Source organism: Phalacrocorax aristotelis, chromosome 4, assembly GCF_949628215.1.
Source record: "Phalacrocorax aristotelis chromosome 4, bGulAri2.1, whole genome shotgun sequence".
In the NCBI taxonomy this organism is placed as follows: domain Eukaryota; kingdom Metazoa; phylum Chordata; class Aves; order Suliformes; family Phalacrocoracidae; genus Phalacrocorax; species Phalacrocorax aristotelis.
This window is the reverse complement of record NC_134279.1, coordinates 37,865,867-37,889,994: the sequence shown is the minus strand read 5'-3', so window position 1 is coordinate 37,889,994 and position 24,128 is coordinate 37,865,867. Positions and strand designations below refer to the sequence as shown.

The following is a 24,128-nucleotide window of genomic DNA, read 5'->3' as shown; positions in this document are numbered from 1 at the left end:
AACTTGTATTTTGCAACTAAGCTGTGTTTCTAGAGTATAGATCAGCAGTGGTCATGTTTTTGCAGCTTAATAGTTGGTGCGTCCTAAGAAGCTAGAAGCTTAGTTTAACATTAAGACAATTTAGGCAGTTTCTAGTTTCTATTAGAGTTTTTATTAGGGCAGGCCTGATTTCTTGTAAGAAATAAAAATGCTGGTAGACATACAATGAAAGTGCAAGTATTACTTTTTTTTTTTAAACCACTTTACAGGTTGTATTGCAGATGGGCTCCCTATTATCATCAGGAAAAATGAAATCTAACTGTAAATTTGATGTAAAATGTAACACTTCAAAGCAGTGACAATTTTCTAGTCTGCTGTATTTTCCCTACTGCAGGGTAGGACTACATATAGTAGATCACTCCAAATAGAGAAAATACTTCCACCATACCCACAGTTCTGGATATGGCTCCTGTTATCACTGAACTTCAGCAATAAATCCAAGATCCAAAGTCCCTTTGTCAGTCCTGAGAAGAACTTTCCTGTGCCTGCCACACAACTCCTGTGAAGAAGTTCTATTTAAATAAGGCTAGGGTTTAACCAGAAGGCACTGACTTTCCATTTAATGCAACAGTCGTACCTAAAATTCAGAATGGCACATTAGCCTTAAGGTCTTTAACATTCGAGTCAGTGCTGCATTCCAATTACAATGCAGCATAAAATACTCCCAACTTAGTAGTTGGTGATGAGAAATCACTGAATAGATGTCCCGTCAGTTTACATCCCATTATAAGCTGGTCCTCCTCCACCTTCAGGCACCACCCAGTTAATGTTTTGACTCGGGTCTTTAATATCACAAGTTTTGCAGTGGACACAGTTCTGAGCATTTATCTGCAGTCTTGATCCTTCTCCTGTTTCCAGAGGAATATATTCATAAACTCCTGCAAAGAGCAAAACAGAGCTGTCACTTCACTGAAGTTTCCCCCTGCATGTGTGCTCTACTACTTACTAGCATGAGGGAAGAACATTACTAGTGTAATTCAACTGCCTTCGTCCATGTTTACTAATTGTTTCGTCCTGAAAGTACTGTTAACATATATTAAGACCTGCACTTGAACCCTCTTCCAGGAGGAGGATTAGGATAGAATACTAAAAGTAGTAGGCCAGGTAGAGTCATCTTGGAAAAACAGCTCAGAGACACATTTTTTACACACCTGCTGGACAAAATCTTTGTTCCGGTCCATCAAATACAGCCAAATTCCTGCTCACAGGGATGCTGTCATCTTTGAGAGTTAAATGAGCTGGCTGGTCGTGTTCATGGTTTGTACCACTTAAAGCCACAGACGACAGGAGATCAAAACTGATTTTTCCATCAGGCTTTGGGTATTCAATAGGTGTGCAATCCTTGGCTGGCTTGAGCTGAGCAAAATCTGGTCCTAAATATATTTTTAGTAAATAAGTTTCAGTATAGAATTACTGTAATTTGCAGTACTCAAGGACAATTTAATTAAGCTATTTTAACTCCACTTGTCAGAGTGAAGTATTTCGTAAAAGGTGGCCTTTTTTATGAGACAAAAAACTACGTTAGATTGAACTGTGTTTTAATGTCTTCGTTTACATTCTATGCTGGGTAACTAAAAAGAAAAAGTCTGCTTCACTGCCTTATCATCCATTTCTTTTCTACACTTTATCAGATGTGCTCTAGCTTCAACTAAGACCAGAAAAGACTGACATAGACATTTAGTATCGTGTTTCAGGAGATAACAGAATTACCTGGATGTTTTAATGTCCATGGTTCCATTCCTCTCAGTAGCCAATAAAATATACCTGTGTAAATCATTCCTCCGTACACACCAAGTATGCTGTGGCAGGATGGCCGGATGTTTCTAACTGCATACAGCTCTTTCCAGACCCAGGACTTCTTCAGGTTCTCTTCGTATTCTTGCACATCAAGCCCTAAGGCAGTACATTACTTGTTAGGTACCTACAGTACATAAAGACTATCCTTGAAATAAAAAGTAATTGCTGAGTAAAGGCAATTGTTAGCAATGAAGGCAGCAAGATCAGAATTTCAGAACAATAAGGTAGGAATATACTAGGCAGCATATTTCAGCCTCTCAAAGAGACCTGTTTCCTTTCGTTCGCAGTTACCAGCAGAAATCTACTGCTCCTTTGTAGCTTCTACTAAACTATTCTACTCACTCATAGAATTATCCAGGAGAGTTTACCTGTGACTGAAGAGCCAGGCTTGTAATTTTAACGTTGTAAAGAAAAAGCTTTTGAACTTAACAAGTTATACAACCATTCCCATTTCAGTAACTGACTACAGCCCAATGGATGATGCCGGTGCTAGAGAACAATTTTTCTCCCTTTGTAATCATGCAAGTTAATGATGATATATTTGACTACAAACTTTCGATTTAAACTTTTTGATTTTATCCTTTACAATTACTAGGCACTGCACATCTTTAATGACACATCTACTGCAGTGCAGTTAAAGTAATTGGGGGAAAAAAACATTTCTTCAAATGAAAATTTTCCAAGAGCTTCCCCTTCACCATTCTCCATTACTATAGTAGAGGAATGGATGTTCTAAATAAGTTTTAAGCCTTGTCTATACATGAAAACATGCTTCCGTCCATATTTTCTCTCTTGCATAAGGCTCTGAAAAAAGCTTGTTATCTATGCACAGAGAAGAAAGTGGGCTGTAATATTCTACTGTCTTGACAAAACTGGAAACAGCTTCCAAAACCTGTCCGTAACCAAACAAGAGTGGCACACTACCCAATAAAAGTGTTTGTTTCAGATGGGTTCTAAGCATTTTAACCTGTTACACTAGTTGAAGATTTAAGTATTCCGCATACCGTCTGTGACAATGCGTATTGCATGTTTCAGCTGAACGAGAGCTCACTAGGAATGAACCCACCAGGAATGAACCCACCACTATAGGGAAGAGATTTCTAAAGCAATAATCACGTGGCACCTGGATACGGTGTCTGTCTCCAGAATGACTGAAATTCTGCCTGGGTTCTCCCTCTGTAGAGTCTTTGTTAACAGATTTAAGGGAACAAACAAGGCTTACATGAAGTGCTACAATGCGGTCAGGATCAGGCGATTACTTCAATGTGCTTGCATTACATACAATAGGAAATATACATAGTCTCAAACCAAGACAACTATAAAATTAAAGACAGAAAAAGAAGACTGAAGGAAAAAAGTATCCTAGCAATTAACAAAACGAGGAAGAGCCAACTTGAAAAATCTCACCCTGTTTTGCTTACATTTAATCTGTTTCTTTTACCTACTTTCGGATTCTGTAGTCTTTCAGTAACACTTTTTGAATCATAAAAGTGTTAAGTTTTAACATATTTGTAGGAACAAGATATATAGTATTCTTGTTCATTTATACAGGATATGTAAGCTTAGTTTTCAGGTGCTCGTTAGATGCATATTTTTGTTCTAGCAGCAGGACCAATACTTCATTAATAAAGTTTTGCTTAGTTATTCTTTTCTTTCTTAAATCATTTAACAGTACAAATAGTAAATAAACAATAGATATCTCTTTAAACCATACTCATTTAATTATTTATTTGCCATTCAGTTACCACTGAACTGTTGGTGCTTCCAACTGAACAGAAAGTAATTACAAATCAAGGTACAGTGATCTTACCTATTGTCTTTGATTGGAGATTTTCATTGATTAATTGGCTGAAGATGGCTTCTGAAGCCAACATGCCGCTTTTCATTGCGGTATGTGTCCCTTTGATCTTCGGAACATTCATGAGTCCAGGACTGCAACCAATTAATAACCCACCTGGGAAGGTGAGTTTGGGTATTGACTGAAGAGGGAACAGAAAGAAAGGTGGTTGGTTGGTTTGTTTTTGAAGTGAAAATAACATTGTGGAAATGCAACTGGCATGAGGCTTGAGTGTCCTTTACATTTTTAGACTTGCGTGAGCGCTACCTAAAAATACACCAGAGTTATTCCACTTAACCAAGGAACTTTGGCACAGTAAGCAAATAAGAACACAGACATTGTACTGGGGTTGAGTATAAAATAATGTCAACATTTCTCTTATATCCTCTCTCCAGTTGCTTTGTCTGCAACAAGACTGTGGTAATGTGACCCACCGATACCATTTTCCTCCTTCAAGTTTAAGTGAGTACTTTTAAAAGAAAAACAAACGAAAAACCAAACATTTGTGTTCCCATTTCCCAGTAAGTTGTATGCATCTCATCTAACAGTTTATTACTCAGTGCTTTTTTCCACAAATCTTTTCTATGAAACTGCACTGTGCCCTCCCCGTCCCACCCCATGTCCCACTTATTTTAGAAGTCGGGCAGCAGCTGACAAATTTATTTTTGGTGCAAAAATCACTGTCTTACTCCTGTTCCATAAGCAGCATAATGCCATTGAGGACAGTCAACTCAAACCTACGACAGCTAGATGTTTTGCAAACATGAGACCTATGGTATCAATATGCTATGTTATACACCTGTATTAACTATGGAATACTTCAATTATCAATTACTCTCACCTTCACCCAATGTGATTAAGACAGGGAACAGCTTCAAAACACACACTGACTACAGCTCTTTGAGCAGAAAGCTGTGATCCAATACTAGGTCTGAAATTGCTGAAGCTAAGTTATGGACATAGCATTCCTCCAAAAGTCTTTAATACGGAGCAGCGCTTGTGAATCTAGCATCTTGCTTATCCTCCTTTTATTAAAGATGTCTGAAATAATTCACTTTTTAATAACCTGAATAATTTGGCCCCGAACAAGTAGTTTTCTTTCATGAAAATTGTTAAAAGTATCCCTTGAAATTCAAGATGATGTGAAACAACCACTTTGTCTCTTCTGTATCTGTCTACTATTCAGCCAGGGCTGGCCACTTTTGAATATTCATATAGTAGTCACTAGAAAAAACAAAGCAGTACTACACAGCATTTCCCCTGTGTTTTGGGTAATTTGTTTAATCAGTGATTTGGTTTGTAGGACAGGTATTTAGGCTACAACTACAACTTCTAACTTACTTTTCAGTGACCAGAAGTTTTAAGTTCAGCTATATAACAGTATTTAAAAGGAATTAAGTATGCAGGATGTCTTATCTTTTCACACGGCCTTTGGCTGAAAACAGTTATTCTGTCATATCTGTTAGGATGCAATGGTGCAGCACCGACAGAATCTTAGAAAGATTTCTTGACTGACTCTTTGAATTAACATAAAAAGATGGTGATCAAGTATTTTTCTTCTGCGACAAGTGTTTCACCTAATAGGTACTTAGTGGCCAACATACTGTCAAAGTATAAATGAGATTAGTCATATAACACAAAAGGTTACACATACTACAGGTTTGATAGTAATTGTCACCATTAGTACTATGGTACTTGGTGCCTGTTTTCACAGTCAGTTTATTGACTCGAAGGAACACATCATGCCAGCATGGCACAACCCCTCCCTGCCCCTGAGATGCAGGGTAAAATCCTTTCAACCTCAAGCATCCAAAGAAGCCACCACCCTCCTGGCAGCAAAGAGACAAAAGGAGGCTGGTTTGGAGGAGGGAAGGAAGGACAGGAGACTGCTGCTCCCTGCAGAGTCCTCCCCCCTCATCAGATAAGGAACCCACAGTCCCCAAAAATCCACAGAAAGTTTTTGATAAAATGGAGACAAAAATGGAGGTTGCACGGGAATGCCTGAATTTTAACTACTTGATTTTGCAATTTTAATAAACAAAAATAACAGCTATGTAGTTATAGTTTATTAAACTCTGCCCTATCCCTCCACGTATCCCCAAAAGCTACAAAATGAGGGAAACATCCAAAAAAGAGCTCGCTCTCCCACACCAACTTAGTGTCACTGTACGTTAAAGACTAAAGAACATGGTCATAAGGCTATCTGTAACAGACAAAAAAGTTCAGATTGATGGTAATTTTATACACCTATTTGATGCAATACTGTCACCAAAATGAAAACTGAAGCTACAGAATGACTTACATAAGAAAATATTCCTGGACTCCAGTGATGCAAATGAGTCAGACTGCTACAGTTATTAATCAAAGCAACACATGCAAAAGAAGAGCTAATCTTAAAAATCTTCCTAAGTGACTCATCAATAAAACTTCTTTTACTGAAAGCATGTATTAAAAAAAGCCATTTAAAAGTGTGACTTCATGATTAACTAGACCATTTTATCTACAGGAAATTAAAAAAAAAACAACCCCAAACCACAAAACCCGTATTATGAACAGTGCAAAGTAAGTGACATGTTTTATGTCCAGCAAAGAAGTCCAAAGATTAGGCAGACACACACAAGGGCTGTAGTACTCCCACTGTCTGTGTAACTTAGCACAAACAATGTCTGTAAGTGACTTAAAATACACCATGTTCTTTCAGCCATATGTTTCAAGCAGCGTAAGGAATATGCAACTGATGTCACAATCTGGCTACTTCGTCAAAGCCAGAAATTCAATAATGACTCTCAATGACAGCGAAACCAGTGCACAGGGTGGAAAGACAAGGCCCTCTTGTATAAAAGTCTAGATTAAAACACCTTGACATTTGGTATCTTATCTGTGTTAATAATAGACCAACAGTGATTTCTGAAATAAGCTAGTAACACAGTCATGAAACATGATACGATGACACATTTCCACTTGAGAATGGACAAAGTAACCAACCTGCAGGCTGATGAAATGTGTATCACATGTGTAATCAAGAAGTTGCTTCATGAACCCCCATGACTCAGTCCCAGGCATTCACACTGGTGTCCAAGCCTAACTCCACAAGACTGACAAGAGTTATACTGCTACTTGTATTGCAAAAGCTGCACAAAGCCACATTTACACCGAAGAAGAGGTTAAAAAAGAACGACAAAGTTGTCAGAGCAGAGTGGAATGGCCCCTCACACAGGCTGCAGGTCATGAACCCTCAGGTTAGTTTTAAGTTCCACATTGAAACGAACATCTAGAAGATCTTAGAGTCCAGGACACACAGCAACATCCCGTGTTTCAAGATTCCAACATGAGAAGTTAACAGGTTGGAAGGACTTCAGCTGTTAAATACACATTCTAGACTATTTCTCATGGAAGTTCCAACACTTTCAGCTGACCTTAGGTGCTGATTAATACATTTTTAAAATGTAACCTTTTAGACTCCTTGAGGGAACAAAATGAACAAGAGTATTCCATCTCCCAAGAAAGCAGGAATTCAAAGTTGTGCATGAAAGATACTTAAGGTATCTGTACTTGAGGAGGTGAAGACTTTTATCTGCCAAGCTACATAATAATTTCAGCACCATCACTGACTTAAGGGTCAAGCATTTGAAAGAAGTTCCCTCTGCTAGGATAAACAAGTTATTTGGAAAAGATGCCCCCCCCCCACCCCAAACCCTACAAAAAACCCCAGATGAGTGGTGCCACCCTCTCTTCCCCAGGGCTCCAGGCACAAAAGAATTACCTGTAGCTTCTTTGCAGCTAACACATTTCATTGCTTCATGTTTCTTCTAAGACTACTTGTATTTCATTTAGAATGTAAAGTGACTATGTCTGAGGATTTTTAATATGACAGTGCATAAGCCTAGCAAATCTCAGCAGCCAGCATCCAACAAGGTAACAAGCCTTTTCTGTCCAGCAAAACGTTTGGCCTTATTCATCTTTGTTAGAGTTTACTTGTTTCCCAACAGCATGCAATCCGAATCTACAGTACTAAAAACATGGCTATAGAGAACTTAAAGTAAAAAACGTCACCAAAAAGTTACCTGTAAACCACCTTCGTTCAATGCTCTGGCACCATAGGCAATCCTTGTTCCACCGTCCAAAGTAGGCTGTACACTAGGATGGTGTTTCCACCTCTGAAACTCCCTAAATGGATTCAAATAGGGATTTTGATAATCTAAGCCAACCTTAAAAGAAAAGTGAAACATTAATGAAAATAAAGTATGAAATTTCAGAATTTTGAAAAGAAAACAATCACATATTACCCCATCAACTCTGTAAAACTATTTTATACTAAACCAACCTCGGGATCTTTCTACTTGGAGAAAGAACTGCCCAAATTCTATACTGTTAAGAGTATAGTAGAGGCAAATCTGAGAACTTGCTGCTATAAGACTCTTCTCTGCCCTACCTGAAACATAGAATACATTTAATTGCATTGTACCCACCTTCTGTCTTTGAAATAGAAGAGTGAAATTAAATTAAACATGGTTTAATGGGCAGGATAAGCGAGAAAACTTGTTTTAAATTTGTGTTTCGAAACCTCTTTACCCTAGAAAAGCTGGAAGAAGAGGTAAACAATTATTTCTGGATAGTTATGTCCTTGTGCTCACATATTTTAAACAGTTCTTCGCATCATCTAGTGGAGCCAATTATCATTTCCAATTAGGTGAACCATTGTAATAAAGCACAGGGGAGCAATGATGAAAGCAAAAGATGGGGGGAAAAGACTTTTCCAATTGGCTGGATGCTGAGGATTCTTCTTATGCATTTAAGAACTTGCCCAAAGATACACTCTGCATTTCCCATCTTTAACATACTCTTAAAAGGACTTATGCTGCCAAATTTTCTCTTTTGAGAAAGGGATTATTTCAGTTCCTATAGGCTTTGAGACAAATAACAAAATGTGTCATGAGTCAGCAACAAACAGTACCTTGATTTCCCTGGCAGCTCACTGCTTTTAGAGCACTGCTTGCATCTACTTTCCTTGCTAGATAAATTTTCACAACAGGTGCAAGACAATCCTACTACAAGAACCAGCTCAGGTTGACATAGGTATAAAGATCAAAGACAAAAAGCACTTTCATGTTCACACAGACACTGATGTTCTCCTATCTGACCTGGAGATAACACGAAGATTCCTGATTAAAATTCTGGTTTTTGTTGAAGGGTAGAAAGCTTTGATTCTTACAGACAGTAGTAATGTCTACTGCTTGTACTTATTAATTCCAGTACTGGAAATCCTCACAGGACAGTATGCATGCCTGAGAAAAGCTAACAGGTTTTTTTAGTGTTTCTTACAAAACAGTTAGACAAAAATACAGCTATTGCACACACACTATGGAATCCTTCTGAAATCCAGCAGACCAAAGGGTCACCTCAATCCCACGCTGCTAAAAGTCCCAGTTGTGTCCCTGACACTTACAATGCCTGTGCGTAAACACACGCACAGGATAAATAGTGCATACTTCACTTAGGACTGTAGGTGCTAGAAAAACATCCCCTATCATTGCTGCTTGCATCACTGGCTGGCAGAATGACACAATCTCTCTAGTGATCTCAATGCTTCTGATAAAGAGGCAGTAAGAAGCTGCCTGTCCAATGCAGGCAGTTGCTAGAGAGGACAAGTCAAATGGGGGTGAAGAATGGTAAGAATAAACTGAAGATCTCTGAAATGGAAGGGATGCTGCTTGTGGAACTGCAGAGTGCTTCCACTTTATATGCTTCTCTCATAAAGTGCATACGCGCCCAGGGTTGACACATGAATGAGGAAACGGAATTGTACAAAGTGCAATATTTAGTGCAATATTTAGGTGTTTCCTGACTTGCAAAAAATTTTGAGAGCAGCTTTGATTAATCATCTGGTTTTGGCTTTACCAAAATTTATTTGGTTTGCAAAAAAAAAATATTCGTAAGTTTTCAATTTTTTTCTTAATGAAAGACACTGGATTAAAGACAAATTAATATGACAAATTTACATTCCCTAATATGAGAATAAATGCATTTAAGATTGAGAAAGTACTAAATTTGGTCTGTCGCTATTCTTGCGTTTTCATCATCACATTAAAATACAGAAAAGAAATTGCATGAAAACGAAGACCGAACAACAAACAAGCACGAAAAAATGAATTTCACTTACCACAAATCCAAGAGCAACTAAAGGTTCACCCTCATTTAAGTGGTAAAGAAAGGATCCTCCATATGTATGCCTGTCTAAAGGCCAGCCTACAGTATGTTCTACTCTCCCTGGCTTCCATTTCTTTTCATCAATAGACCATAACTGAAATGAAGATCACAAAAAATTTACTTTCTATTGCAAAGTAATGGCCTTTCAATAATCATAGAAACATTAAGGTTGGAAAAGATCAAGTCCAACCAAACACACAATTAAGTATAGAAAATTAATTTACTGCTATGACCAATGCATAAACTCATACAGCAAAATACTAGGTAATAAGTACAAGTACTTGTTTTAGATTGCCATTTAAAAGTTTCCTAATACTCCTCTTTCTTGAAATGATGCACATCAGAAAATGTGACCAAGACTCTAGCACTATACCAAAAATTTTCATTCAACCACAAGACCCTTTATATTAGTGACTTTGACAGATATTTCTGCTAAGGAATGCAATGCTTACATTGAGTCTTTTCCTTAAAAGCTATTTTTCATATGAATCACTGCACTTTCTTCACAACTTTTTCAAGGTCAAGCTTAACAATATGTCTGAGCTGATCCAAATATATGCTGTCAAACAGGTTGTCCTCTCTCTGCACTCTCCTACACATCTCCAGTACTCATATGACCTATGATAAACCCACAGAAGCTTATTCACGTTTCCACTAGTGAGTAAATTTTCTGCTCATTTCACAAAACATCTCTTCACCATGGAGTTATGTGCAGGTGCAGCCTAATAACAGAGGGAAATTAAGCACCACTAGATCAGCTCAAGCATGAAGGGCACACCTACATTAATGTTCCAGCTTAGATTAAGGTGCACATTGTTGAGTGGGACTCCTGATTCCTCCCATTCACTGTGCTTTTGTTCACATTGTACAGCAGCCATGGAAGGCATGAACTGGATTCCTTTCATGCTAAAGCATTCCAGCCATGAAAGGGCACTCCATCCATGGGACTAGACCAAAGCTAATACGAAGTAAAATTAACTTTGGCACTGAAACGTGCCTAGTATGGATATAAGCTCATCAGCACCAACTATTTCACTTTACAGATCCATTCCTGTTGAAGTGTACTATTTGCTAAAGCAGACAATGGCTCATCTGGAAGCAAAGGAGCTCTACAGCAAAACCCTGCTTTAATGACAACTTAGGTATTAGAAATTGTAACTGAGACCATGTCATACAAAGGAACATTTACAGAGGGGATATCCTCTGCAGAGGTGTAAACTAATTATTTAACAAGTATTTTGTATCTGGAAGCACATGCTTAAAGTAGTAAATAAAGAATATGTTATAGTCCAGCTGAAGATATTCTAAACAATACAGCTCTTTTTCATGAATGATATTTCCCGAGTATAAAATGTATCGGAAAGGAAACTTGATCCTTATCCCAGTTTTGGAAGTCCAGTGAAGGGATTTTTTTGAAGGAAAAAAGGTCATCCAGAAGGTCTTTCAGAGAGCACCAGTCATTATCTGGAACCGCCGTTTTCTCTCTCTCTAATGGATATACAGAAGAGCCATAGAAAGCCTTTCCTCCCCTCCTCAGGTACTAAAACCCCCTAAAATCAGGCAGCATGAATCCCTCTCTCATTTAGTAAAAGTACTGAAAACAGATTTCACTAATTAATGTAATTTGAAATCATATAGATAAGATTATATCTATCTTATCAGTATATATTATATCATACTATGGTAGTGGTAAGATGCTAACAGAGTGGATTCACAGGTACTTCTGGTTGTAACACAGATATAAGAAAAAGCAGCTGAAATCAAACAGTCATGACTTCAGGGAGCATCTTCTCTCATCAGCTTCAGAACAGCAAAGATTCTGAAGTATGAAAGTATACCTCAAAATCTCTAATTCTAATGTCTTACATGCATTAGCCTGAAAGCAAATAGAAACTACCTTATAAAAATTAAGGAAAATACTGTGAAGCTATAATTATGCAGGTCGTACCTCTTTCAGTCCAATGCCGTAGCTCTGGGGTTGACATTTCTCCCTTAGATTGTATTTTTTGTACAGCTGTTTGGCTAGATGCCCGTGACAACCTTCAGCAAAGACTGTGACTTTAGCATGGAGTTCCAAGCCTCTTTCAAAGGTAGCCTGCAAAAGCAGAGCATTTCATTAGCAGTAACATCTGTGCTGCACCAAAGTCATAGCCAGAAGCTGGAGGACAAAGTGATTTTACACTGTTCTCTGGCACTGCCCAGAACCTACAAACCATTGCAAGCTATAGCTCTAGTCCAGTTGTCTTTTCCACCTAACCTTGATGCACCCCTGGAAAATCTTGTAAGGGGATTCTAGTAGAGCAGCACTACAGTGACTCACCATTCATTCCTGAAAAAGAGAATCTTTTCCAGGTCCGAGGATACTTATATCACATCTGCTCGTTCATACGGTGCAAAGGAACCCTGACAGAACAACGAATCTTAACCTGTATGTTTACAATTTTTGCTCATGAAGAACTCTCATTACAATATATCATGTCCCCATGCACACACACATGACAGAGGCTAGATCAGAAAAACCTGCATCACCCCTGCCCCCAGGAGAACACTACCTCAGAATAAAGTTACTGTAATATTACACCAATCTTACATGTTAAAACATACAATAAAACTAAACTAACATTAAATACCATTATAAAAAAAATTCTCATCAAAAATTCCAACAATGAGATTGAGAGTAAGATAAGTAGACTTATGTATACATAATCTTGCAGGGAAATGAAAGAAAAAAGCTTGATTTGAGACAGAAAATTTAATGTTGAAAAAGTAATTAAAACAGTTTGAGGAAAATATCCAGCAGTAGTCAATAAAACCATCTCAAGGTAAGCCAGCATATGTCCCCAAGAAGCTTATTGCTTTGGTTTTAAATTGCCTCTCAGGTAATATCTTCTTGTAACTTACTGTTTGGAAACCTCCAAAAAAGGCTAGCAAATGAAAATACTTCCTGTTGTCAGGAATTACCTTTGAACAGGAGTTATAAGATCTTGCCAATTTTTTTGCATATTCTTTGAGTTTCTGATTGTCAACATGAAAATTAATTAATCTTACAAATTACTAAGTGAACTACAGGGACTGTAGTATATGCTGTCTAGTTTGAAGCAGATTTACATAAAATAAATCAAATACAACTCCACATTGTAAATATCAGAAATTCATAAATTTGAAACATTTCAGTAATATGCAAAGTTTTGCTTCACAGTTAACATAATTCTCCACCATCTAAACAAGAATCAACGTGCAACTTTTTACTATGTATTTCTACCATTGACATTTTTGTTTGGTGCTGACTGCAAGGTGAAATTCTATTCATTAACCACAGCCTATTTGATTTGGCTCTGTAAAAACACATTGAAGATATTTTTGCCTTGAAGGTTATACAAACTACATTTATTTACCTGAACTTTCATACACTGGAGGTATTATCAGCTGACCTAATTGAGAGTTAAAACACTTGAATACTCAAAAAGTTTGCAGTAGTGGCACGCTAATTATGTATATTAAAGAAGTTAGACACATTCTTCCAGATTAAATTAAAAAAAAAATCTAGGTTTTGAGGATGCTTTAAAAAAAAAAAAATCATAGTTCCTTCCCATTTTAAAACCAAACGCCCAATTAACCTATATTACTTGCAGCAAGTTGCACGCATTACTTGCGCCTCCTACTGGAGAAAATGCATACGTGAAAATAAGAGTATGTCCATCCCCTGCAGGGGACAATGTCATACTGAGAAAATATACTACTTCTCCCTGCTGCCCCTTCCTCCTACATCGGCCACATTCTCTTAAAACAAGAATGACGTTTTTGCTCTCATCCCCTGCCTTAAGTAGGAAAAATAGACCACACTTTATGTGAAAGTAAATACCTCTTTGAAACTCTGTATAACTAGTAAGAAACCTTAAAAAAGTAAATCTTCAGAAAAGACCTGCACCCATAATTTCTGTAGCCAAATAAATTTGTGCGAAAGTTGTTCCAAGTTATTCTGAGGTGCCAAGTTCCCCTACGTATTGCACAGTGAAGTAACATGCTTGCTGTAGGATCTGGATTCCACTAATAATCAAAGTCCAACACTCAGGGCAGGGAGTCACCTTCTGGATAAAGAAATGTGACCAACCAGCAAAAAGGTATGAAGATTCAGTGTACTGAAGGTACTTGCCCCAACAAGCTAGACAGACTGTCAACAAGTGCAATTGCAGTTGTAAATATCAAAGAAAACTAATCAGCCAGAAGCACACTCTCTTACATGTTGCTAGTCACCAGCTGGACAACAGCTTTCTATTTCACCTTTGCACCTTTTTTCTAGGGGTTCCTGGAGCTCTTTTCTTTGTTTCCTGATTTCACATATGCTGAAAATCCCTTGCAATACTTCCTTCAAGTCACCCTCAAACAAACCTTCTTTCCACAAAGGCTCTTTCTACTCATCTCAGAAGTTTATAATGTTCTGAGATCAAAACTTTCACAGGTAATCGATCCATTTTACATACAGAGAGGGAAGAGGTACTGAATTCTGCACTTTTTCTTAGGCTGCAGCAAGACTACTGATGGCAGTAGAAGCAGATATATCACAATTTCCATAATTAGACCCCTAGTTATGGAGAAGACGGTTACTTACTTTAGGTGCTCCATCCTTTTGGATGCCTACATCGTTAGTTGCTATCCCTTTCACACTATCATCTTCATGAAAAAGAACCTTTGGAAATATTTAAACCAACAAAAAAATGTTAATAATCTGACATTTTAATCCATTCATAAAAAGTTCTAATGCAGAGCTTCTAAGCACTACATCTTTAATGGTCAAACTTGAGAGTTATGTATTTATTAACATACTGTATGATCCACTTGCACTGTGCTGGATTTGGGCCAGGGAATTTAGACACTGAAACAGAGTACACACTGAAACACAATACACTTCTTTTAGGAGGAATGCTCTAAATGTTCAAATAAATTGGGAGTTGAGTGAAGGGGGTCCCGAAAACACTTTTCATATACACACTGATGTCATCACTACCTCAGCTGCTGCATAGCCTGGATAAACCTCAACACCCAAAGCTTCTGCTTGTTCGCCGAGCCAGCTCACAAAGTGGCCCAGACGTACTATGTAATTTCCATGATTAACCATTGGAAGTCCTAGGTGAAAAAGACAAACACACATAAAACACAGACACTAAGCAAAATAACAAAAGTTTTGTACATCAGATGTCGCATCCTCTTCTACAACTACTATCTTCTTAGTAATGTCACACGTTATTACAGCTGTCATCTACAGGGACCCTATCACCCGAAGTTATTACATTCTACACACACTTGCTGTACTATATTGAATCGAATCAATTGTTTCATTCATGGAAAAGTTGAACAAGATACTGAGAAAGATGACTTTTTACCACCTCACCAAACCTTACCTGGAAGAATTGGCACTGGAATTCTATATTTCTTTGTTAAAATTCCAAACTTGTCTTCAGTTACAGGAGTTTTAAGTGGAGCCTACATAAAAAAGGAACATAGAAACAGTACTGAGAATTATGTTCTTCTAGCCAATCCAACAAAAACAACAACAAATAAAATCAAACAATCAAACTGGCAGTCAATTAAAGGTTTAATAAAGCGTTTCTATAGGAAACTATCATAAGAAAGAAGAAGTAACTTATAAGGCAGGTACCAGGCAAGAATTAACACAAATATTCAGGTAGCCTGCAATTCAGATGGCTGTTCTGGCAGAGATGACAGCTAATTTTTTGCTATACTCCCTCCTAAAAGCACCTCAGGCCTCTGTTACACCACTACATCTGCAGAAAAATTAGCATACCATGTGCCATTTCCTGACACCATGAAGAACTATTGTACAGGAGCAACAAGCCTGACATTGCTAAGAATCGACCACCTTCCTGCTTGTGCATGGGAACTGGATTTTGCAGAAATGCAGTACGTGTACTGCATCCCAGATGTATCAGACATACTGCGTACATGCAGCAAGGCTACTATATGAAAGAGCAAAGGCCACAGCATATCCATGTAGACATAAAAGTTTAGCGCTGTTGAACTAGAAGAAACAGACTAAGAAGTTAGGGTTTGAGGTTTTGTTTTTGTTTTGTTAGATCAAAGTATTTTAAAATGGTACAACATACCAAGGTACTAAGTCATACCAGAAAGAGTCAGATACTGAGTTCCATATAAGCTAGCGATTAATTTCAGTGTTTATACGCTCATACATACCCCCCGCTCCTTCCAGTCCGGAAAGAGTTCTTGTAAGGCCCTTGGCTCAAGACAAGCACCAGAGAGCGTATGTGCACCAATCTGAGAAGCCTTTTCCACCAGACAAACACGTATTTCTTTGCTATGCTCAGCGGCTAACTGTTTGAGTCGAATAGCTGCAGAAAGACCCGCAGGGCCTGCTCCAACAATGACAACATCAGCTTCCTCTGCAAATCTTTCCATGTTTACCCCTTTAATAGAAAAAAAAAAGTCAGCAAGATAAATCCATCTTCAATTTCCCCCAGCCTCTTTCTTGCTAAACCTTGCTCTGCAATACTGGCTACTGGGTATCGCAGTAGTATTACCTTGCGTAAAAGGAGACTAAATATTTAACAGAATCCTCACTTCCATACTTGGAGGAGTGCAGAAGGATATTAGCATCCCAATGAAAAATTAGCTCTTTTTAAGTTGGAAGGAGACACACCAATAAAAACACACACTCCAGCTCTATGCATGTAAGTATCATCTTAGAATGTTAAACTTAGGGGCCCAGGTGGCTAGCTGTATCAAAGCCACTCAGTGAAACTCTGGACAAGGGAAGAAAGAAAAGAAAACAAGACCCATATTCAGAACAAGTTACTTTATTTTACACTAATTAACCAGTATCTTTTCTGGAATTTAAGCCATTAAAATTGCTGAATGTAGAGACTGGAATGACCAGAAATATATATATTAATTTTATTTTCTCAAACTCTCATAGTGAGAACAACTGAAAAAAAAAAATCCAAAAGATACATACCTGACAGAATTAAATCTTGTTATCATAGTCACTAAAGCAAAAGCTGCTTATGCATTTTCTTTAAATAACTAGGATCAAGTTTAATCTGATCCCATTTTATAGCTCTAAAGACACTAATTGTGGGATAGCAACAACAAAATTTCATTTGGAACATTAGTACTGTATTTAAGTGTACAGAATTTCTGTAAAAGAAGACAACAGCAACACATTTCAGTGTTTTTAAAACTGAACAATAATAAAGAAGCTTTTAAAAAATACATTTTTTCGCTTACCTTCCCATCGTTTGTCTTTGTCCCGAGGATGAATTGTATAATGCGTAGTTATGCGAGGCACAGGGGCAGTGGATGCACATCTTGTGATGTGCAGTGACACAAGGCAGTCTCTCTGTATCAACTTTAGAGCATGAAAGCACTGACGTGCTGCAAAAACAAGAAATACATTTGTCATGTCAGTCATTTTCTCAATTTTTCAACTTCTCGGAGACACACATGGCACAACAAATATGACAGCTCCCCCTACAAAGGCCACCAGGTGACAGGAAGATGAGGAACCATAAACACAGATTTTTAAGTTTTCAAGTTAGGAATGTGCTGTATAATTTTAAATCGGGGTGGGGGGATGAGTAAGGGGCTTCCCGTTTAAGCATTCTTCACACAATACCACCCAATGCACTGGCCAGCCATTTCTGACAGGCAATATAGGATAACATGCGTGTACACAGGTGAAACATTTTAAGTTACTATTTTATTTTGAATTTCAAAAGATTCATTTCAGACTTCATTAAAAGTGACCAAACAACTGTAGAGACAGGACACGCAAGTTCATCGCCTCTGACATCTCAGCACATGCTGAGACATGCAGTTTGGGCTACTGATACTAGATAGGCAATCTAAAGTAAATGTCGCGGTCTACAGTAACAGCTCAGACTTAAACTCAAGTATACTTGAGCCAAAGCTAGGAACAGTAGATACAGTTAGTCTTTACCTTTGCTGCAGATACATTAATTGTTGCAAGAACAAATCAGAATTTCTTTTTAATCAAATGGACCAAACAAAAGTTTAAAATTATCAGCACTCTCTTTAGAAGGGCTACTAACTTTCCTCTTTCCCTCCAAAAATTATGAAGATGCATGCAATTTGTACTCAGAAAACTAGCGTGGTTAGCACAAAACTAGCCAGACTTAAAGGTCTGTGAACTAATGCACCTTGACAGGTATTTTCCCTTTCTTTAAGGATTCCCTTTCTCTAATTTCAGGGGTGAAGGAGGAGAGTATCTTATTTAAAGCAGAGTATTTCTGCAAAACCACATAGGTAAAGTCACCAACATCCTATGACTGAAATGTTTTGTTGAGAATGGCGACTGGCAAGGCCAGCACAACCATCCTCTGTCATAATTCTGCACAGGGAGTCAGAGTACTGGTCTCTATATGCAAGGTTATAAGTATTATCTATGTTGGTTTCTTACCAGCAATTTTGTACTTGACTGACATAACGTAAAAGCCATTATCATACCGTCTCATGGTTCTTAATTATCCTTTACCTGCAACCTGGCAGAACCTGAGAGGAAGCAATGTATTCCATACACATGACAGGAACTACGCTTATATATTAAAACATGACAACTTAATTTTGATATATTTTTATTTGAGCAGAGCTGATGCTACTATGAATTACGTAGTATAGTTAAAAAATGCCAGTTATTTCACAGGCACACACGCAAAAAAGAAGTGAAAATCAGCTCAGAAGACGCCTGATAATTGCGAAGGTAGGACGGGCAGATCCTTCCCAGAGAATGAGCTGAACTTTAGCTCGCGGGCTACTGACAGCTTACAGCCTCGGCACCATCGCGGCAGGCGTCTGCACGAAGGGCTACAAGCCATCTCTAAGAAGAAACTTCACTCTTTAACAACCGCTGTCGGGATGTTATCTCTAAAACCATTTCGTCAGTAAGGGCATGCACGCAACTGCTTTATTTTATCCTTTGGAGCAAGTAACGCCAAGTGTAGCCCCCAAACCTTGCACTTTTTATGCACCACGTTACAGGCAGATAAAACACGCCAACAACCGCGGCTCGGGCTCGGCCGGCCGCCGCGCGCGGCCCTACCCTCTCCCTCAGCAGCACCCGCAGCCGGGCAGGGGCCGCCGGGGCGAAGGAGCCGCGGCCGCGCCGCCAACCGCCGCCCAACGCCCCCCGCTCGCCTGGCCCCGCTCCCGGCCGCCCGGACACCGGGCGCGCCCCAGCCACGACCTTTGCTCTGCTTCCGCGCAGCGCCAGCCGCCGGCCCCGCCCCGCGGCGGGCGGCCGCGCCGTCCCCAGCCCCGTCCCCATCGCCATCCCCTGGGGACGGCCAGCCGCCCCCGGAGCGAGCCGTCGCGTTACCTCGGCCAGAGCACGGGCAGCGAGAGAGCAGCATGGCGGCAGTGCGCGACCCCCTCGGCGCCCTCCGCGACCGCCACGCGCTGGCCCTCGGCCCCGCCGCGCCTGCGCGCTCGGCTGCCGGCACCGGTCCCGCCCCGACGGCAGGGCTGGACTGCCGCTCCCAGGGCTGCCGGCGGCAGAGCCTGCGCCGGCTCCCCCCACAGGAGCCGCTTCCCTCACCCAGTATTTAAAGGGGAGGCGCCGGGAGGGAGCGGGGTCTTGCGTTGAGCCGTCCCGTGGTCCTAAGAACTACCACTCCCGGCGTGCGGTGCGGCGGCCGCTGCCACCGCCCCCCAATCCCGACTCCCGCCGACAAGGACGCGGGGGGCGGGCTTGGCTCGGGGCGGCGGGCGGTGTCGGGGAGCGGAGCGGGACATGGCCGAGGCGGGGCCGCTGCCGCCCGCCGCCGTACCCGCGGGTTCGCCCGGCGCAGGGGCCCGGAGGACAGGCGGCGGGAGCGAGGGGTCGGGGCCGCCGGAGCTGCCGGCCGGAGACAGGCGGGAGCTGCTGGAGGAGGTGGAGATGCAGATCGGCGATGTGAGTGCCGCGGGCGGGCAGGGGTCCCCTCACGGAGGTGGGACCTGGGGGGGACCTGGGGCGGGCGGGGGTCGGCGACCCGCAAACCTCTCTGCCGTTCCTCCAGGCCGCCTTCTCGCTGGCGAAGATCCTGGAGGCGACGTCGGCCGTGTCGGCCCAGGTGGAGGAGCTGGCCATCAAGTGCTCGGAGAACGCCCGGTTCCTCAGAACATGGCGGGACCTGCTGAGGGAGGGGTACGAGTCCCTGAAGCCCAGCGGCTGACCTGCCCCTGCCCGGCCGCCTCCCGCCGCGCTGAGATGAGGGTTTTTTTTTTAACCGACCTTTTTTAGGGAGTTCATGTGGACTTTTGTTTTCCCTCCCCGTGAGCCCGGAGTTCTTTCAGAAATACTTGCACGGGTATTGTATGTAATTCACCGAGGAAAATAACCTTGTTTAGGGAATCAGTTGTGAAGTTCAGACTCTTCCGTTGCCGCTCAAGCGATTTCATACGTGAAATACTCTCTTTTCTTTTGGTTTTTTTTTTTTTTCTTCCCCCCCTCTAAGGTGGCGGATGCAACGTTAATATGTGTGGTACGTCCAGAGCTCATTACTGGTGAGGAAGTGGTGTCCTCCAAGGAGGTATTGTTAGCCCTCCTTTTTAAGAGCTGTTACCAGCGGAAACACTGCCAACTCCAGAGAAACTTGCTGAACTAACTTCATTTTTTCTCTAAGCACACTTTTTCCTCGTGTTGAGGATGGGATAATATGGCAAGGTGTGGCTTATTTTTGAGCTTTAGATAAGCCCCGTGTCCCAAACCTTGCCGCTTATAGCAGTAATGCAATGTATTTCTATAAAGCTGCAGATCTTTTGCAAGATGTTTGATAACTGCAAACAATTTTATGATATATTTTGTTGTAATAAAGTGCCTTATGATGGACCATATAACAACACTCTTTTTAACAGCATTCTTTACTGATAGGATGGATTGTTTTGAACTGTAAGTAAAAGTTTCCATGAGTTAGAAATGAATCGGTGAAATGTATTATCCCATCTTCCGAGAGGCACGTTAGAGCTTTTTTGGTACCTGGTCATATTTTATATCTTTGCCTTAAGCAGATACTCATTAGTTAGTCTAGAGCTTCCTGGTAACAGAACCTTTCGGTCTCAGAGGTCACTGATCAGTAATAAATAGCTGTACTGAAGCTCCTCTACCTTTACCAGAGCAATGTGAAAAAAGGAATGCTGAAATCCAATGGGAGGTTGCAGGAAACGTGGTTGCACCATGACCAGCTGTATTTTTACCAGTAGAAGGACTTTTTAAAAGACAAACTGTAGTTTTCTTATCAAAACAATAAAGATAATAGAAAAATCTGAAATAGCAAATATTCTTGTGTTAATCATAGAAACAAAGATTATATTGAATATATCCACCATCAACTGAAGTGAAAAGTAATGGCAGGTAATACTCCTTGGATATCTCGTCAAAAGTGGTTCCAGTCATTGGGAAGGCTTAGCCCCTCAGAGTACACAAGTTCTATTAAATTGAGTTCTAACTGCCTGAGCTGAAAGCAATCCACATGGAAGGATTTCACTTAGCTGTTTTTAACCGTGCAACCCAAAATGTTGCTAAGCAACTTGGAAAAGAAGTCAGTTTTTTCAGCAGATAATCTTTTATTTCAATAAAACACGCAGTAGTGGAAACAAGATGCTCAACAATCTTTGATTTCAAGATAATCCAAAGTTCTGTAAACAGTTGAAGTGCGAGTCACACTTTTTTTAATTCTACTTCTTATGCTGTTAAGAAGTTAAGTGCAAACATTGGAAGTACCTTTTAACTTAATTTCAAAAAAAACTTCAAATCATCAATGCAAAAGAAGCATTTCTTTTACCTTGGCGGGCTTCTTGGCCATCGGATTGTGAGCACGGTACTGAAAGAACGAGGGAAATTGTGATAATTCGTAATGGAAAAGATTCTCTTCAGTAAGCGTATGCAAAGGAAGTGCCTCTAGAGGATTGTTTTGGATGGGATAATCTTTTATTTTTACCCTTGTAACTTTGGGAAGTAAAACAATGCCCCAGAAAGTCCTGAATGGCTGTGCTTCTTAAATTATTTTAACCGTGATGCATCCAATGAGATGCACAAGGTGATTAAAATGTAGATGTCATGACACCTATAAAGACTGATAGTCTTCTATTTGGCTGCTGCCATTATTCCATGTACAGAGACGGACATCTGAAGACTGAAATTTGAAGTCTGCAAGTGATGGGGAGCTACTTATGGTAGCCTGTTAACAAACAATGAGGGAAAGAGCAGTGTGAAGATGCTGGGGTACTCAGTCCAGTCTTTCCAGGGAATGATGGTTTTCTGAAGGGGGAAACTTCCACCAGCTATAGCTGGGGGACACTCAGTTGAGAAAAAAACCTAGCTTTTTTTTTTTTTTTCCTTTCCCACAGTTCTGGTTCTGCCTGAATTAGAAAAATTGATAGAATTTCAGGATTGTCTTTACATGAGTGAAATAGTTGGTAAGTTTTTAGAAGGGATAAAATTTTCACTTATTTGTATTTGACTAATATAATAAACTGGTCTAATTATGAAATTTAAATTATTTTTCTTAGGGCTATTGCTCACTAAAGCTTTTGAGAGCTGATGCAGCCTAAATAGAGCCAGTCAGAAATTTTTAGGAGAAAATAAAATTCTCAATAAGGAAACCAATCAACCCTTAAAAAAAATGTCAGCTGTTGAAACGGGGAATTAAAAAAAACTAATGAAAATAACCTTTTTTCCCCCCCTCCAAGATAGATGATTTTGAAACAATCTTCTTCCAGGGTGAGTTGTTTGAATTGACAATTCTTTTTTTTTTCCCTGCACTCCTGGTTTCTGGGAGGAAAAAAAACCCAGCCGACTTCTCATTCTGATCTAGGATGAGTTGTCAACATGTCAGTTCCTGCTGTGAGATGGTAAAATTATCGTTGTGTCCGTTCTACCTGCAGTTTTTCCCACTTTGCTTCACATGGGCCCAGGTGTCGTACCTCCCTCGTTTCTCTGCATTGTTGTAAAGCAGTAAGCCCACAGGCATGATGCTAACAGTGTAGATGTCACCGCGAAGACGCAAAATGTATTTACGTGTATGAATTTAGTCTTGTTGACTGTGTAGTCACCGAAGTGTCAGAGGAGTCTGTACAAAGCACCGGCTTCGTTAGCTTTGACGTGATTTCATGCATTGGCCACATCTCTACCCAAATGAATGATGGACCATACGTTTTCTGACTGCCTTTACCTCTTTTGGATCTTCTTTGTCTGTAATTATACCAAACCTGATGAATCATTTCTTTGAAAGGTCGTGTAGTCAAAGTGTAGAGAAGAGGATTCAAAGCGCTGTTTATTGGCAGTATGAAAATCACCACCCAAGAAGTTATGGTACCTTAGGGAGGGAAAAAGAAAGGAAGCTGTAAAATGCATTCCAGCGTTTGTACCCGTTATTAATGCAAGCACTCGATGCCTGTGCAGCACAGCTTTCTGGCGAGAAGGGTGGTCACGTGCCCCTAGGCTGAGTTCGTGTCACAACAAGTACTTTTCTGTTTTCTTCTCACTGTTAGGCTTGCACTGCCCTCTTACCTCCTTCTGTTTCCAGGACTCCCTGCAAAACCTGACATTTTTTGCTCTCCCAGTAGTTCCATTTAGCCCTCTTGCTTTTCTGTACCATAGCTCCTTGTTTGCCCTGGCATGCTTTTTGTTCTGGCTGGCTGAGCCCCATTTTCTTGCCCCAAAACTTTTTGTCTCTGCTTTGCTCCCTATCTCTTCCCGTGATCTCTGTTCCCCATCCTCTTCCTTCTTCCTCATGACTAGTGACATCCAATCTTAATGATGTCCCTGATGTCCTGTCCTCCTGCAAAGAGATATCCTTCAGTCCCTGTGTCCCCTCAGAGGCCGGTTTTCTCCTCTGCACCAGGACTTCTCCATTCTTCACCCCACAAAGGGCACTGTACACACCTTCCTTATTTCCTGCTTGCCCTCTTGGTAAGAGTTTTGGTTTCACACCATCTCCCTTTCCGAAGGTTTCTTGCTCTCCTGCCTACTTCAGGGTCTGTGTGCATTTTTCCAGCACCCCCTTCTCATCCTTACCATGTGGAAGATAAGTCAACTTGTTACCTGGGGGGCAGGCGGAGGAGGGACAGGATTGAAGTGCTGAAAGATGTTGGTTGGCACACTCCATTGCATTGTTTGGTTTATAAAACAACTATAGAACTGTTCCAAGTGGTACAAAAGTGTAATTCACTCTCCCTTCCCCGCCTCCTCTGGCTTTACGACTTTGTTGCAATATCA

At 40.4% G+C, this 24,128-nt stretch overlaps 3 protein-coding genes across 5 annotated transcripts in view; 1 reads left to right on the top strand and 2 right to left on the bottom strand.

Moving 5' to 3' along the window:
• Positions 1-128: 128 nt before the first annotated feature.
• Positions 129-19,457, bottom strand: ETFDH (electron transfer flavoprotein dehydrogenase). 3 transcript variants are annotated; one of them, XM_075091031.1, is made up of 13 exons: positions 19,248-19,457; positions 17,141-17,287; positions 16,091-16,320; positions 15,280-15,361; positions 14,886-15,004; positions 14,490-14,567; positions 11,829-11,975; positions 9,834-9,974; positions 7,738-7,881; positions 3,647-3,815; positions 1,804-1,932; positions 1,191-1,412; positions 129-917 (listed from the first exon to the last, which is right to left on the bottom strand). In XM_075091031.1, the coding sequence occupies exons 1-13, from the start codon at positions 19,279-19,281 to the stop codon at positions 754-756; spliced, it is 1,806 nt and encodes a 601-aa protein (XP_074947132.1). In that variant the 5' UTR covers positions 19,282-19,457; the 3' UTR covers positions 129-753. The 3 variants fall into 3 exon arrangements, with proteins under 3 accessions (XP_074947132.1, XP_074947134.1, XP_074947133.1); XM_075091033.1 differs by having other exon boundaries at positions 1,750-1,932; positions 19,248-19,452; XM_075091032.1 differs by lacking the exon at positions 11,829-11,975 and having other exon boundaries at positions 1,750-1,932.
• Positions 19,427-21,187, top strand: C4H4orf46 (chromosome 4 C4orf46 homolog). The gene is made up of 2 exons (XM_075091036.1): positions 19,427-19,823; positions 19,930-21,187. Exons 1-2 carry the CDS (start codon positions 19,662-19,664, stop codon positions 20,083-20,085), a joined length of 318 nt encoding a protein of 105 aa, XP_074947137.1. The 5' UTR covers positions 19,427-19,661; the 3' UTR covers positions 20,086-21,187.
• RXFP1 (relaxin family peptide receptor 1) overlaps positions 20,265-24,128 on the bottom strand; it is a 54,048-nt gene continuing 50,184 nt past the window's right edge. Inside the window, exon 18 of the mRNA XM_075091030.1 lies at positions 20,265-23,226. Coding sequence (XP_074947131.1) covers positions 22,925-23,226 — 302 coding nt within the window. The 3' untranslated portion in view covers positions 20,265-22,924. The remainder of the gene's footprint in view (positions 23,227-24,128) is intronic.

Bases quoted from the DNA above. Each gene is read 5' to 3' on its own strand.
- ETFDH (XM_075091033.1), bottom strand. From the start codon at position 19,281: ATGCTGCTCTCTCGCTGCCCGTGCTCTGGCCGAG. The intron at 15,362-16,090 runs GTATGTATGAGC...TTTTTTATGTAG, and splicing joins CGGACTGGAAGGAGCGGGGG to GCTCCACTTAAAACTCCTGT. The intron at 7,882-9,833 runs GTAAGTGAAATT...TTTTCTTTTAAG, and splicing joins TAGTTGCTCTTGGATTTGTG to GTTGGCTTAGATTATCAAAA.
- C4H4orf46 (XM_075091036.1), top strand. From the start codon at position 19,662: ATGGCCGAGGCGGGGCCGCTGCCGCCCGCCGCCGTACCCGCGGGTTCG. The intron at 19,824-19,929 runs GTGAGTGCCGCG...CCGTTCCTCCAG, and splicing joins TGGAGATGCAGATCGGCGAT to GCCGCCTTCTCGCTGGCGAA.